This window comes from Bubalus bubalis, chromosome 21 (genome assembly GCF_019923935.1).
Source record: "Bubalus bubalis isolate 160015118507 breed Murrah chromosome 21, NDDB_SH_1, whole genome shotgun sequence".
NCBI classification, from domain to species: Eukaryota; Metazoa; Chordata; class Mammalia; order Artiodactyla; family Bovidae; genus Bubalus; species Bubalus bubalis.
The window spans coordinates 58,232,091-58,247,427 of NC_059177.1; the positions used below are offsets into that span (position 1 = coordinate 58,232,091).

Genomic DNA, 15,337 nt, shown 5'->3' on the forward strand with positions numbered 1-15,337 from the left:
AGAGGGTGCATTCATCGCCTGACGTCACACAGCCAGAGACTCAGAGGCAGGGCTCGCGCCCAGGGACTCACCCTCGGAGGACCAAGCTGGCTCATGACCAGCACAAGTCAGTCCCACGTCCAACTTCCCTGCGTGGAGATCCCGGAGCAGGCAGGGAGGGCCTGGTAGACACCCGGTCCACGCACAGCTGACCTCGGCCGGACAGAAGCTCCTCCTGGAGGCCCCAGACGCTGGAGGACCAGGGGCCCGAGGCTGTACAACCCCAGCCCCGCCTGCAGGAGGCGCTGGAGGACGACGGGGCTGACACTCCCCCCGGGTAGCCCACCGCCCCCACCTCTGAGCTGCAGGTCATGGGGCACCCAGGCTCTGGAAGGTTCACAGCACAGGAGGCCCAGGGGGCTTGGCTGGGCCTCAGAAGAGCCAGTTGGTGGGTGAATGGGAAGCAGCCTGGAGCTCAGAGGGGCTGCCCTCCAGTGGAGCGCCCGGGACACCGGCGTGAGGGCAGCCTTGCTACGCAGCAGACCCCAGCACGTGGGGCCAGCTTCCTGCCAGCTGAGAACACACCCTAGCAGGGAGCCCTCAGGAAGCCCACTGTACAGACAAGAAAACCGAGGCCCGGGGCAGTGAAGCAATGTGCCTGAGGTCACACAGCCAGCACGGGGAAGGGCAGCTTCAGCCTTGGGGACCAGGCCAGGGACCCCCAAGGGTCAGAAGGACCTGGATCCACGGCTGGCCCACTACTGCTCACTGCTGGACCACGGGCTGTGTCCCCTGGTGGGAGGGGACTCGCTGGAAGGCTGTTTGGGGGCTGAGATGAGGTTCCCAGAGAACCAGCCTGGGGCAGATTCACTGCAACGACCACCCACTGTGCTTCCTTTCTTTCCCAAACCCCCTGTAATGTCCATCAAGAGGGACCCTCGACCCCAGGCCGGCGTCCTGCCTGGTGGGCAGCAGACGTGGAGAAAGCAGTGGCTGAGCCGGTTCCGAGCCCGGTCCGAGAGTCCCCGTGCGCATCTCACCTTTCCCTGGGAGCCCTGTTTCCACGATGGAAACGAGCGTGTGGGGCGGAGGCAGCTGCCCTGGTGGGGGCCGTCCTGAAACAACCACTCCCAAAGCAGCCCCTCCCAGGGGCCACTCCCAGCCTGGGGCAGCGAGCCTTGCAGACCCGTGGTCTTGGAATCGGGAAGAAATGCATACAGTGTACCACAGAGGTTCCGCGTCGGCAGCAGACCACGCGTTCATTCATGCCGTGACTGAGGCGCGTGCCCCGCAGGAAGGACTGTCACCGGTTTGGCGAGACGGCAGAGAGATCACCCCGCACCCCACGCAGGGCTGGCAGACCTCCCGGGGGGCCCTTGGCCAAAGCAGGGGAGAGAGGAGCGCACGCACACACCAACGGTCCTGGGGACACGTCCCTCTGGCCGAGGCGCGAGCATCTCGCAGCCCTGCTCAGCACTCTCCTTGGCGCTCTTCAGCATCTGACACAGATCTGACATGTTCTCACGGCTGGCTGTGGGCACCCCCTCCCACAGGGTGGAAGGCCCATGAGGAGTGCCAACTTCATTCAGTTTTGATCTCAGCTGTCTCTCTGGCACCTAGAATCATGCAGGAGGCTCTCATATATATTTGCTGACTCAGTAACCTAGGGAAACAGTCATTCTTGTACACGGCAGGTGTGAGTACCGTCTGGTACCATCAGTGGAGGGGAGCTGGCAGGCACCGGTTAGAAGGACACACCCCGTGGTCTCCAGCAGAGCCCATGGCAGCCAGCTGGCGCCTCCCTGGAGAAAAGCGTGCAGGCAGTCATCAAAACATGGAGTGGCGTGCACACAGCAGCCCTCCTCTGAAGGGTCCAGACAGGAAACAAGCCCACAGCCCTTCAGGAGAAGGAACCACCAACCGGGGTCTGTCCTCACCATGGAGCAGCTCTCAACCACAAAAAGGACCAACCGCGCCACCCACAACATGCGGACATGAAGTGCTGTGCTGAGCGCAAGTCGCCACCCCAGAGAGCAGGCTGCTGCTGCTGCTGCGGACTACACGGCCCCGTTCACAAAACTCCCAGAGCTGTTTGCAGTCAGGGCAGCAGTTCTGGGGACGGGCACAGACGAGGGGAGCCTGCTCATCTCGGGATGATGCCTCATGATCTGGGTGCTGCACACGCAAGCGTTCACCTCTGAGATATCTCACTGAGCTGCAAGCTTCTGAGGCTGCCCAGGGGGCGCGGTGAGAAGAACCCGCCTGCCAAGGCAGGGGACACAGGGACACAAGGGACACAGTTTCAATCCCTGGGTCAGGAAGATGCCCTGGAGCAGCAGTGGCAGAGCTGGACACAACTGGGTGACTGGGAGCACGCACGCGTGCACACTTCTCAGAGGGTCTCCTGATTATATTGGCTAAACGTCTCACCAAGAGAAAAGACAGAAACCCAGGTGGACACGGACCCGGCAACTTCCTGCCAGGACGGGAAGATGTTCACTGCGGCAATGGAGGCAACCGAGCGTCCGCCAGCAGGGACAGTGAGCAACCGCGGGGGCGTGCAGGGGGCAGAGCCGTGGGGAACGTGCCGACAGGGAGAGCCCCAGGGTGGGCTGCCCATGGAGGAGCGCAGAGGACACACAGGTGCACGCACGACACTGTATCTGTGAAAGCTGGTGCACACACCCAACACTCGTGGGAACCTGTGCTTCCCGGGCGTGCTCCCCCGCCCTGCGGTCCCTGAGACCAAGCCAGGGACCCACGGGGTCAAGGTTACTCTCCGAACAACACTGGCGGCCCCCTTCGTGCCTGCCCCTTCTCCTGCGAGTAGGCGGTGGAACCTTCCAGAAGCCACGTGTCAGCGATGATGGCATTGCTGCGATGGCTAACGAATGCGGACGTGCGTGTTCAGGGCGGTCTCAACTCGAGCAAAGGAGCTCAGCGTCACTAGCCTTCAGGGAACCACCAGTGAAACCCGCAGCGAGGTATCACCTAACACTTCAACACATCACATTCAAAAAGGCACACAGGGACTGCCTGCCTGGTGGTCCAGTGGTTAAGACTCTGGGCTCCCAACGCAGGGGGCTGGGGTTCAATTCCCGGTTGGGGAACCAGGTCCCATAGGCTACAACTAAAACCCAGCACAGCCAAAAAACGGAAAACTAAATACATATTTTTTAAAAAATACAGACAATAACAAGTGCTGGCAAAGATAGTGGGGCAGCCGCTGTGGGTTAACAGTTCGGTGCTTCATCTGACAGTTACACAGAGTTACCAGATGACCCAACAATGGTACATTCCCCAAAGATATGAAAACACGTCCACTCAAAGATAGGTAATGAATACTAAGAGCAGTGGCACTCACAGTAGCTGAAAGGTGCCAACTTCATCACCTGGCATATGAACAAAGACGTGGCCCATCCACACGCTGGAATGCCCGCCATGAGAAGGAATGCAGCCCTGATTCATGCTGCAACACAAGGAAACTCCAAAGAGTCACGCTGAGTAACTAACTGGGGATAGTCCCCAAAGGCCACGTACTCTGTGATTCCATGTCCAGGAATGTCCAGCACACGCAATCCATAGGGACGGCGACTAGACCCGAGTCTGCTGGGGGCTGGGAAGAGGAAGCCGGAGGTGGCTGCTACTGGCATGGGGTTTCTTTCTGGGGTGATCAGAGTGTTCTAGAATTCGATTCTGATGATGTTTTCATGACCCTGACAAAACCTACTGAATTGTACGCTTTAAATGGGAGGACTTAGTGGTGCACGAACAATGTCTCATAAAGCTGTCTAGGAAGGAAGGGAGGGAGGGAGGCAGGAAGGAAGGAAACTGTTTTTCTAAAGCCAAGAAACCCCCCTCAGCCCAGACCTTCACTATGGGGAGCTGCTGTGAAATGCGCCCTTTTCCTCCAAGTGCCATAGGCTCTGGGGGCAGCCAAAGCTGGGGACCCCTTCCTGCCCCTGGTGCCCCATGGGAGCTGTGAGCCCACCCCTTGCCTGGAAGACGAGGGCCCCCTGCTCAGCTCTACTATGACCTCTAGAAAAGCACCTCCCATCCCCTCCACTCTCGGAATCCCAGTTCCTCTTCCATGGAATAGAAGGACCCTCCCAAGGTCACCACACAGGACATCTCAGTGCCCCGACAGGCACTCCCTGCAGAGGACCCATCCACCACCCAGCTGCCAACCGGGGCCGGGCCAGTGATGAAACCAAGGGGAACCAGCCCAGGACAGTCCAGCTCCCCCCCTGCACCCCGACGGGCAGGCAGCCCCTTCTCAGATCCCCCGGCAGCTGCCCCAGGACACATGGGCCTGGCAGGCCCACAGCTGCCGACTTCACAAAAGCCAGGAAGCTCATGTTCATGTTACGTCTTCTAAACATTGCAACAAAATTCGAGGGCTTACGAAGGTGCTTTTCAGAAAAACACTAACCCGTGATACTGGCGTGCACCCTCAGCCCAACAGCAGACAGGGGATGAGACAGCTGGTGGCGTCGTTGACTCAACAGACAGGAGTTTGAGCAAACTCCGGGAGATGGTGAAGGACAGGGAAGCCTGGTGTGCGGCAGTCCAAGGGATCACAAAGGGTCAGACACGACTGAGTGACTGAACAAAACAAGACAGAGCAGGGCCGGCCCCAGCTGTGCGGGGTCAGCGAGGAGCCTGGGGCTCAGAAAGGTGGCATCCCAGGCCTCAGGTCACACGAGGAGTGAGGCTGAGCTTCGTCCGGGGACTCAGCGTGGATGGGCAGGGGCCGGGGGAGGCCTGGGTCCCAGGTCTGCTCCCAGCGGCTGTGGGCGGGGCAGGGCCACCTGGCCTGCCTATGAGCTCGGCATGGGGGGCGGGGGGACGCCCCCTCTCCAGGCCGCTCTGGGAGCCAGGCGCCCTCGCACAGGACGTGGGCTCAGCTGTCCAGGTTTCCAGCCTGGCTCCCTCAGGTCCCCTGGCTGTGCTTGGGGACCTCTCAGACCCAGCGCGAGTTTAAATCTCCCACACGCCCAGACTGGAGAGGACAGCGGAGGGGACGGTCTGCGGTGATCGTCCAGGGACCAGGCAGAGGTTGGGCGGGTCTCTCTGCTGCCTAGACCCACAACCCGGGGACTCTGGGGGACCCTGGAGAACCCCAGACGCTGAAGGCCCCACCCACGTTCTGCTCCCTGCACCCGGAGGAAGCGTTCCATGACCCAAGTAAGACTGTACCAGCTCCTGCCTCACACCAGCAGGGGCGCCCCCTGCCCCTGGGGAAAGGCCCCAGTCTTCATGCTGAGGGTAACACTGCTGCCCTGGGCCCAGTTCCTGCCCCTCCCAGGCCTCTTCTCGCCCCAGCCACACAGCCTCATCCCAACCCAACCTCCCCCCCACCTGCAGGGCCTCTGTACCTGCTGTGGCCTCTGCCAGACGCACTCTCTGCTCCCCACTGCCACCTGGTCAACAGCTCCTCCTGCTCAAACAGCCCTTCCTCCAGGAAGCCCTCCCTCTCCAGGGGACGTCAGCTCCCCTGGACAGGCCCGCAGAGCACATCCACTGCGCTCCCACGACGCAGGGGTTTTCTCTTCCACTGAACTATACAGTCCCAGCGACAAGGCCACACTGGGTTTTGGGGAACATCTGGCATGCATCACAGCCCCCGGGCAGCCTGGGGTGGCACCGTAAGTGATTGTTGGGTTGAAGACGTGGAGAAATGGGGCGTGAGGTGGGCTCACCACTTCCTGCGTGTGTGTTGGTGGGGAAGCAGCCCCGATTCTTCCACCATGTACTGAGGGGGCGGCCGTGACAATTGAAAGGGCCTCTGATCCCAGAGGGCTTACGACGGTGCAGGCACAGGCCTTGAGCGTGATACGGGGTCTGCAGTTTGCATCCAGCTATCTCAATGTCAAAGCTTCTCTATTAACTGGACGTCGAGCCACTCAAACAGCCCTGCCCAGCAGAATCCGGGGGTGTAAAGTCCCAACGGGGGCGGGGGGGCTCCTCCTCCCACAGGGTCCCGGGGCCCGCAGGTTTCCCTGGGGTCCTTTTCTGGGGAGGGGGTTGCCTCTAGCTGGGCCACCCTGGCCCCAGGTTCCCTCCCTTGTGCTCGGGGGGGCGGGGTGGGGTGGTCCCTGGGTCCCTCCATCCTGCCAGCCCAGCAGTAGGAGCCCCCCAGTGACAGGAGACGTCAGAGCCCCTCTCCCCGCGGGGGAGTCAGGCATGTGGCTTCCATCAGGTTCCATCTGGACATGCCCAGAGGCAGCCGGGAACCCTGGCAAAGCTCGGAACCCTGCCCGAGCCGGGCCTGGGGCGATGGCTGGCAACCACCTTCTCCAGGCCCGGGCTGCCACGGCGGAGTGGCCAAGGGGCATTTCCACCCCGTGACCCACCTCTCAGCAGGTCCCAAGGGCAAGCAGGACTAAGCTACCAGCTCCCCAGTTTCACCCAAGGGCCCTCCTTCCCTCGGGATTCCCCCAGCCACCCCCTGCAACAGCAGCCAGAGGGCGCCGAGGCCCTGGCTGCCCCAGCGATGTGCCATCGGACCCCTGACCCCCACCCACCAGGCCTCCCCCACCCGCCTCCCCACGCCGTGTGCATGGTGGCCACCACGAATAATTCCGTGTGCCCATCCACGCACGCCCTCTGCCCCCACCAGACCACGAAGGGCAGAGGCTGTGCCCACCCAGTTTCACCAGCACGAGCCCTGGTGCAGAGAGACTGTTCCGTACTCGTCTGTTGTAGAAACTGAGTGGGCAGACCAAGTAACAGAGGGTGAATAATCACGGCCAGCGTTTTCAGTTACTCAGCAGTGCTGAGCCCCTCCCCGAGCTTGAATGAGTTAGTTCATTTAACGCTCAGAACCCTACCCCACCCCCGACGCAGGGCCTTCCCTGTGCTTATAGATGGAGAGAACGAGGCACAAAGTGGTGCCCACCTGAGTTACAGGCTGGCAGAACTGGTAGGGGTCAGGGGTCAGGGAGAGGGGTCAGGGGTCAGGGTGAGGAGGAGGCGGCGGCTAGATGGATGGGGTGATGGGCGGCCGTCAGTCCTTGTTCATGCGGCCAGGGCCAAACTCCTGGGTCCCACTGACACTCACCCCACCCGCCCCTCACCATCCACACCTCCCTCCCCAGAGGAGCACCGAGAAACCCAGCCCGTCCCGTCTGCGCCCTCCACTGGGCCCCTGCCAAGACAACCCTCGGATGGGATGAGGGGCATTGAGTCACGGCCCCTACTCTCTGGCCAACTGCAGCGGCAGCCACACCCCAAAGACCATCTGAGAAAGCCCAGGCAAAGAAAAAACCTGGGGAGCCCGAGAACAAAGCAAGCCTCCAGGATTCCAAGGCCCACAGCCACAGAGGCCTCTGGCAGCAAGCAGAGGGGGCGGGGGGCCATGTCTATTTTGGAAACCCCGGAGGCTGCAGGCACAGACTCGGGAGGCAGGCCTGTGAGCCCGCCCGCTCGGGCACACGTGGACTTCATTATGCTCCCCGCCTCCTGCAGGCCCGGGGGCCTGGGTGAGGAGGAGCCCCCAGAAGCCCGCTGCCCTGGTGGCAACTCGCCACCTCCCGCCATGCGACCCGCTTCCACGAACCACGCCTTTCCACTCTCGACCTGGTGAGCTGAAAATCAGGAGCCCAGCGGCCAGCTTGTGGGGGATCGAGCCACAGATGGGGTGAGCACTCAGTGAGGGCGAGTTCTGTGCCGTCCACTGGGAGCAGGATGCAGGGAAGGAGCCGTCGGGCCGGGGGCCTGCAGTCTCAGCCTCAGCACACCGTGGACACACGCCAAGGGCCACAGCTCTGGACAGATGGGTCCCCCGTCCCCAGGAAACCCTCCTGGACCCCGCCCAGGGGTGGCCCGCTCACAGCCCGTGGACCAGGGCCAGCCGGGCCCACACTGCCTCCCTAGGGTCCTGCAGGGCCTGCCCACAGCTGATGCCCAGTGAAGGTTTTCAGAGCGAACGACCCAGGACTGGACAGGACGTGGACTCCCTGCCGTGGAGAGAGGTCTCCAGACAACAGGTTCCCAGGGCTCCCTCAGAGGGGTGGGGCTCGGCCACAGACCCCCCAACCCCTCTCCAGCTGAGCACAGACCTGCGCCGGCACCAAGACCCAAGGACGCCCTCCACTGGCCGAGCATCCCGGGAGGAGCCAGGGAAGAGTCTTACCTTCCAGGCCACCTCTCGGGACAGAGTGCACGGAGTTGGGGTCCTCCTCCTCCTCCAGCCGGGACCGGGGCCCAGCCGGCTGCTGGGGCACCTCCTGGGTAGGTGGGGCACGGCCCGTCTCCTGCTGAAGTGTGGTCAAGGTGGCATGGGCACTGGGCTCGGTGGGGGCCTCGGGGGGGCCCTGCGTGGTCTCAGTCAGGAGGATGTTGGGCATGCTGAACGTGGGAGGGGGCCCGGCGCTGTGGTGCGTGGCCTGCACATCGGGGATGAGGTTCTCTTCCACCCCAGCCCTGGCCTCGGCCCCCTCCTCCGGGACAGGGTGAGCCGGCATAGGGCCTGCCGTGGGCCGTCCGTCCAGCCCCCGGGGGCCGCCTGCGGCCAGCTGCTTCTGCATGGCTGGCGCCTCCCTGTCTTCCTGACCATCGTCCGTCACTCTCCTGGCTTTGGCCTGCATGGGGGCCGGGGGACCCAGGGCGGCGGCTGCCGTGGGCCTGGGGAGGGCGGCCGGCCAGAGAGTGGCCTGGAGGGCCGAAGGTGGCTGACCCCCGCCTCCCAGAGCGGCCGGGCCCCCAGCGCCCGCCTGGAGCTCGCCCGCCAGGGCCTCCGCCTCGGCCACCTCCTGGTCGTAGCTGTAGGGGTCCTCGTAGTGCCGCTCGGGGTCCCCCTCCTCGGCGTCTGAGGCGTTCCCGGGGGCGGCGTCTCCGTGGCAGTCGGGCAGTGGGTAGCAGATGAGCTCGCCGCCCGCGTCGGGGCAGTGGCAGGCCCGGCAGGGCGCCAGGCGGACGGTGTGGCCGGCGGCGTACTTGCGGCCGGAGTGGACGCAGCCCACCTGGCCGCACTGTGGGCAGCTGTCGGCTGCCACCACGGCCTCGATGCAGTTGGGCGGCAGCTCCGGGCAGGGCATGAACTGGCAGCTGATCTTGCCGCCGCCCGGCGGGCAGGAGCACTCGGTGCTGCCGAAGTCCACGAAGTAGGACTGGCCGGCGGGCACGCGGCCGCGCATGAAGCCGCCCTGCAGGCAGTCGTAGTACTGGTATCCCTCGCAGGCACAGCCCCGCTGCACGCACGTGGCGCAGCAGGCCCCCGGCTCCAGCGCGTCCTCAATGCAGTTCTCCAGCGGTGGGCACTCGACGCCCGTGCAGTCCTGCCCTGGGGCTGCCGCACCGCCGGGACTCAGGGCCAGGGCCAGGGCCAGGGCCAGCCAGGCTCCCACGGGCTCCCCGAGCCGTGCCATGCCCCGCAGCGAGCCACGTGCAGCCTCCAGACGGACCGTCCTCTCCCGCGAGGCCCTGGGGGAATCGGAAAGGACAGGGGTCAGCACCGCATGGTGGGGGTGGGGGGACTCGCGTGCACACCCGGCACACACGCCAGCACATGGGGGCACGGCTGGACAGCCTCACCGCCTCCGTTCACACACGGAACTCGCCCCACATCCCCGCACACACACTCCCACCTGCTCAGACACTGCACAGACAGGTCACCTCGATTCTCACCTGGGTGATGTACAGGGTCGCCAGCACCCAGCTCAGGGCCGCGACCCCCGCCCTCACCCGCCTCCTGACACGTCCCCGAGTGGGACCCTCTGCCCCCAGGCCCGCAGGCACACACACACACCCACACACACACACACGCATGTCACACATGTTCAGCGGGCACGCGGGTGACGGCCAGGCAGAGGCCCCACCACAGTCCTCCAGGCACTTATGAACACCGTGTCACCAAGCCTCACCCGTGTGCCGGGACACGACGGGTGGTCTTGCACACATGGTCCCAGGCACGTGCACACGGCAGCGCCCAGTTTATCTCCCCACCGAAATCCAGGTTGAACCCCAGCCACACGCCCACAGGCCCGGGGCAGCCAGCCGAAGGACACGGCCAGGTGGACACGGGGCGGGAACCAGGCCCTCCCAGGTCTCACGCAGAAACCAAGCCCCCCACCACTGCAGCCCTCAGGTCCCAGAGCTCAGGAACAACCCCCAACAGAGCCCCCCATGACTGCAAGCTTAGCTGCAGGGCAGCCTTCTGCCAACCTCCTCAGCAAATGTTACTGCCGTTCGCAGAATTAGCCTTGCACGTACACTGTCCTGCACACACACACACACACACACATGTGCACGCACACACACACCAATGCCATCTACTCATGGGGCCCTGTGAACAGCTCCCCGCCTCTGCCTGCCCTCCTCCACCCACCTCTGCCCGCCCCCTCCACCCACCCGCCCCTGCCCGCCCCTCTCCACCCACCTGCCCCTGCCCGCCCCCCTCCACCCACCCCTGCCCAACCCCTCCATCACCACAGCCCTGCCCCGCTCTAGCCGCACACTCCCCTCCCCCTACCAGTACCCTGGAAGCCGCCTGCTGCCTCCCTCCCCCGATCTCTTTCTCTGCAAAGCCAGTGTGCTCTGAGAGCAGCTGACCCCACGGCTTCCCGGCCAGCAAGGAGCAGCCTGGATTCCCTGTGGGAGCTGCCCCGACCTGCCCTCCAGGGCCCTCACGTGACCCCCGCAGCCCCTCCTCAGCCTCCTCTACAAGCTCCTCGAATGTCACCTTCTCACAGGGCCTCACTCATCCCGTCACCTCCATCCTGACAAAGGTCACTGGTCCCACGGCCCTGGGACCTGCCGTGACTCAGGGGCAGGCCTGCCCCGCCCGGGGCCGCATGACAAGGGGTCCCCCTCCACCCACTCCCCGCCCCGGGGCTGTGCTGTCAGTCACTGCTAAAGTTCTCTGACCTAGAAACGAACACATTGAAGCCACATCGCTAGTACTTTAAGTTTGTAAATTTCACACCCAAGAAATATAAGGATAGGGACTTCACTTTACTACATTTGTAACAGAGAGAAAGAGGAAACAGCCTTTAAGCTGCCCGCCTCCTGGCTGAGCTGGGGAGAACACAATGAAAGAATGTGGGAGAACACAAAAGAACACAGGAGAACACGATGAGAGAACACGGGAGAAACGAGAGAACGTGGAAGAAACGATGAGAGAACACGGGAGAACACCATGAAAGAACACAGGAGAAACGATGAGAGAACACTATGAGAGAAACGATGAGAGAACATGGGAGAACACCATGAGAGAACACGAAAGGACACAGGAAAACACCATGAGAGAACACGGGAGAACAACATGAGAGAACACGATGAGCGAACATGGGAGAAACGATGGGAGAACACAGGAGAACACTATGAGAGAACACAAGAGAACACCATGAGAGAACATGAAAGGACACAGGAGAACACTATGAGAGAACATGGGAGAACACAGGAGAACACCATGAGAGAACATGGAAAACATAATGAGCGAACAGAGGAGGGTGGAGGAGAGAGAACACAGCGAGAGAACACTGTGAGAGAACACGAAAGGACACAGGAGAACACCATGAGAGAACACAGGAGAACATCATGAGAGAACACGGAAGAACACAGGAGAACACCATGAGAGAACACGGGAGACACGATGAGCGAACACTGGAGAAACGATGAGAGAACACAGGATAACACCGTGAGAGAACACAAGAGAACACCGTGAGAGAACACAGGAGAACATCATGAGAGAACACGAGAGAACACAGGAGAACATCATGAGAGAACACAAGAGAACATGGGAGAACACCATGAGAGAACACGGGAGAAACGATGAGAGAACATGGGAGAATTGATGAGAGAACATGGGAGAACACCATGAGAGAACACGAAAGGACATAGGAGAACACCATGAGAGAACACAAGAGAACACAGGAGAACATCATGAGAGAACACAGGAGAACACCATGAGAGAACACAAGAGAACATGGGAGAACACCATGAGAGAACACGGGAGAAACGATGAGAGAACACGGGAGAATTGATGAGAGAACATGGGAGAACACCATGAGAGAACACGAAAGGACACAGGCGAACACCATGAGAGAACACGAGAGAATACAGGAGAACATCATGAGAGAACATGAGAGAACACAGGAGAACACCATGAGAGAACACGGGAGAAACGATGAGAGAACACGGGAGAATTGATGAGAGAACATGGGAGAACACCATGAGAGAACACGCAAGGACACAGGAGAACACCATGAGAGAACACAGGAGAACATCATGAGAGAACATGAGAGAACACAGGAGAACACCATGAGAGAACACGGGAGACACAATGAGCGAACACTGGAGAAACGATGAGAGAACACGGGAGAACACCGTGAGAGAACACGAGAGAACACAGGAGAACACCATGAGAGAACACGGGAGACACAATGAGCGAACACTGGAGAAACGATGAGAGAACACAGGAGAACACCATGAGAGAACATGAGAGAACACAGGAGAACACCATGAGAGAACACGGGAGACACAATGAGCGAACACTGGAGAAACGATGAGAGAACACGGGAGAACACCGTGAGAGAACACGAGAGAACACAGGAGAACATCATGAGAGAACATGAGAGAACACAGGAGAACACCATGAGAGAACACGGGAGAAACGATGAGAGAACACGGGAGAATTGATGAGAGAACATGGGAGAACACCATGAGAGAACACGCAAGGACACAGGAGAACACCATGAGAGAACACAAAAGAACACCATGAGAGAACACGGGAGAACATGAGAGAACACGATGAGTGAACACGGGAGAAATGATGAGCGAACATGGGAGAAACAATGAGAGAACACAGGAGAACACCGTGAGAGAACACAAAAAAAACACAGGAAAACACCATGAGAGAACACGGGAGAACACAAGAGAACACCATGAGAGAACACGGGAGACACGATGAGCGAACATGGGAGACATGATGAGAGAACACGGGAGAACACCGTGAGAGAACATGAGAGAACATCATGCGAGAACACGGGAGAAACGATGAGCGAACACGGGAGAAATGATGAGAGAACACGGGAGAACACGGGAGGACACCATGAGAGAACACGATGAGTGAACACGGGAGAAATGATGAGCGAACATGGGAGAAACGATGAGAGAACATGGGAGAACACAGTGAGAGAACATGAAAAAACACAGAACACCATGAGAGAACACAAGATAACACAGGAGAACACCATGAGAGAACACGATGAGTGAACACGGGAGAAACGATGAGCGAACATGGGAGAAACGATGAGAGAACATGGGAGAAATGATGAGAGAACATGGGAGAACACCGTGAGAGAACATGAAAAAACACAGAACGCCATGAGAGAACACGAGATAACACAGGAGAACACCATGAGAGAACACGATGAGTGAACACGGGAGAAACGATGAGCGCACATGGGAGAACACCATAAGAGAACACGAAAAAACACAGGAGAACACCATGAGAGGACACGGGAGAAACGAGTGAACACGGGAGAAACGATGAGAGAACACGGGAGAAACGATGAGAGAACACGGAAGAACACGGGAGGACACCACGAGAGAACACGGGAGAAACGTGAGAGAATATGGGAGAACACCATTAGAGAACGCCAGGAGAGAACACGGGAGAAACGATGAGAGAACACTATGAGAGAATATGGGAGAACATGATGAGAGAACATGATGAGAGACACGGGAGAACACAATGAGAGAACATGGGAGAAACGTGAGAGAACGCGGGAGGACATGACAGTGGCACAAGGGCCCGGCCGCCGGGGCGGTGACGGCGCGGCGCGGCGGCCACAGAGCAGCAGGAGCAGCCCGCACCCGCAGCCCGTCGGCCGGGGCTGAGGGCACAGGCCCCCGAGCCGGCACCCTCCAGAACGGGGCTTGTTCCGCCACTGCTGTGGCCCCAGCGTGGGGAGGCGGGTGCCAACCCACATGGACTCCGGAGATTACTGAACGCCAGGCGGCCATGAGGACAATGGAGACATAAATGAATGAAAGCCAGGAAATGGGACAGGAAGAGGCCGGGGCCGGGGAGAGGCTGTGTCAGCCAGGGGAGTCGGGCAAGGCTTCTCTGAGGAAGCGACATGTGAGCAGAGGCCTGAGCCCCAGCCCTCTCAGGAGGCAAAGCACAGCAGACGCAGAGACGGCGAGTGCAAAGGGCCTGAGGCAGGACCGGGGCCGGGGAGGGGGAAAGGGGCGCCCCACCACCCGCAGGGTCTACCCACCATGGTGGAGCCCAGGGAGCAAGGGCCAGGGTGCTCATTGCCAATGAGCCCCAGAGCCTGGAACAATCCGACAGGATGCTCGACTTAAAGGGCTTCTCTGCTGTTGCGTTGAGAGCAGGAAGCTGGGCAAATGATGGGTGGCGGGAGAGGACGTGGCAGGGCCGGCTGACAGCCTGGGTAGGGGGTAAGGAGTCCAGGAGAAGCGGAGGTCTGGGCCCGAAAGTCGGAAGGATGGATGGAGCTGGGGCTTCCATGGAGGAGGGTCACAATGTGCAGGGGAGACTGGGCCAGGCTGAGTTTGAGAAGCCCGGGGACGGTCCAGGTGAGGACGGTAAGGATGCAGGTGAGGACAGGAGGGCATGCGTGGTGGGGCCAGAAGCCAGGGTGTCCCTGGGCGAGGGCTGACCCCCACGGCCCACCTCAGGCGGATGGAAGACCCCACAGCAAGGAGGCCCGAGATCCACATGACAAACCACAGAGATGGGGGAACAAAGGCAGCCCCTCTGGGTCAGAGACAGACCAGGCTGCAGGGAGCAGAGGGAGTTCCCCGTCCCCGGAGACAAGCAAGCCGACTGGGAACCCGCACGCGAGACAGGACTGGGAGGGCACGATCTCTACACAGCTGGTTCTCGGATCCAAACACGCTGTTCCAGGGGGTGCCCGCTGCTGCTCTCCTAGGGCCCCTGCCGGACAGAGCCCCCCAAACGTCTGGGTTCTGCAGAGGGGCCCCCGTTCCAACCTACAAAGAGGAATCACGAGGGGAGGGGCTGAGAAAGGGTTCTTGACCTCCTGCAGCCAGAGAGTTGGGGGACACATAGAGACCCTGTGGCGGACTGCCCAGGGCCTGTGGCTGGGCTGGGGTTGGGGGGCGCTGGGCCCGAGGTAGGGGCTCATCGGGGACCAGGGAGACACAGAGGCTCCCCCAGTCTCTCCCGACACCCGCAGATGAGCCAAGCTGGGTAAGGAAGGCATGCACGCTGATGATAATAAGACTACGACGGTCACAGTGCCAGCGGCCTACGTGAGCCCTGGAGCGGACACTGCGAAAGGGGCACTCGTGCGTGCAGGGCGGGCGCCAGGCTCTCCTGACCCGCGGGGTCCTCCCGAGGGATCTGCAGCCCGTGGCGATG

General features: G+C 61.1%; 1 protein-coding gene across 4 annotated transcripts in view; it reads right to left on the reverse strand.

Moving 5' to 3' along the window:
- The window catches only part of FBLN2 (fibulin 2), a 67,989-nt gene that overhangs the window by 37,292 nt on the left and 15,360 nt on the right, over positions 1 to 15,337 (reverse strand). For all 4 annotated transcript variants that reach the window (XM_025271959.3, XM_044933470.2, XM_044933471.2 and 1 more), the window contains exon 2: positions 8,117 to 9,405. In XM_025271959.3, the coding sequence (XP_025127744.3) occupies positions 8,117 to 9,350 (1,234 nt within the window). In that variant the 5' untranslated portion in view covers positions 9,351 to 9,405. The remainder of the gene's footprint in view (positions 1 to 8,116; positions 9,406 to 15,337) is intronic.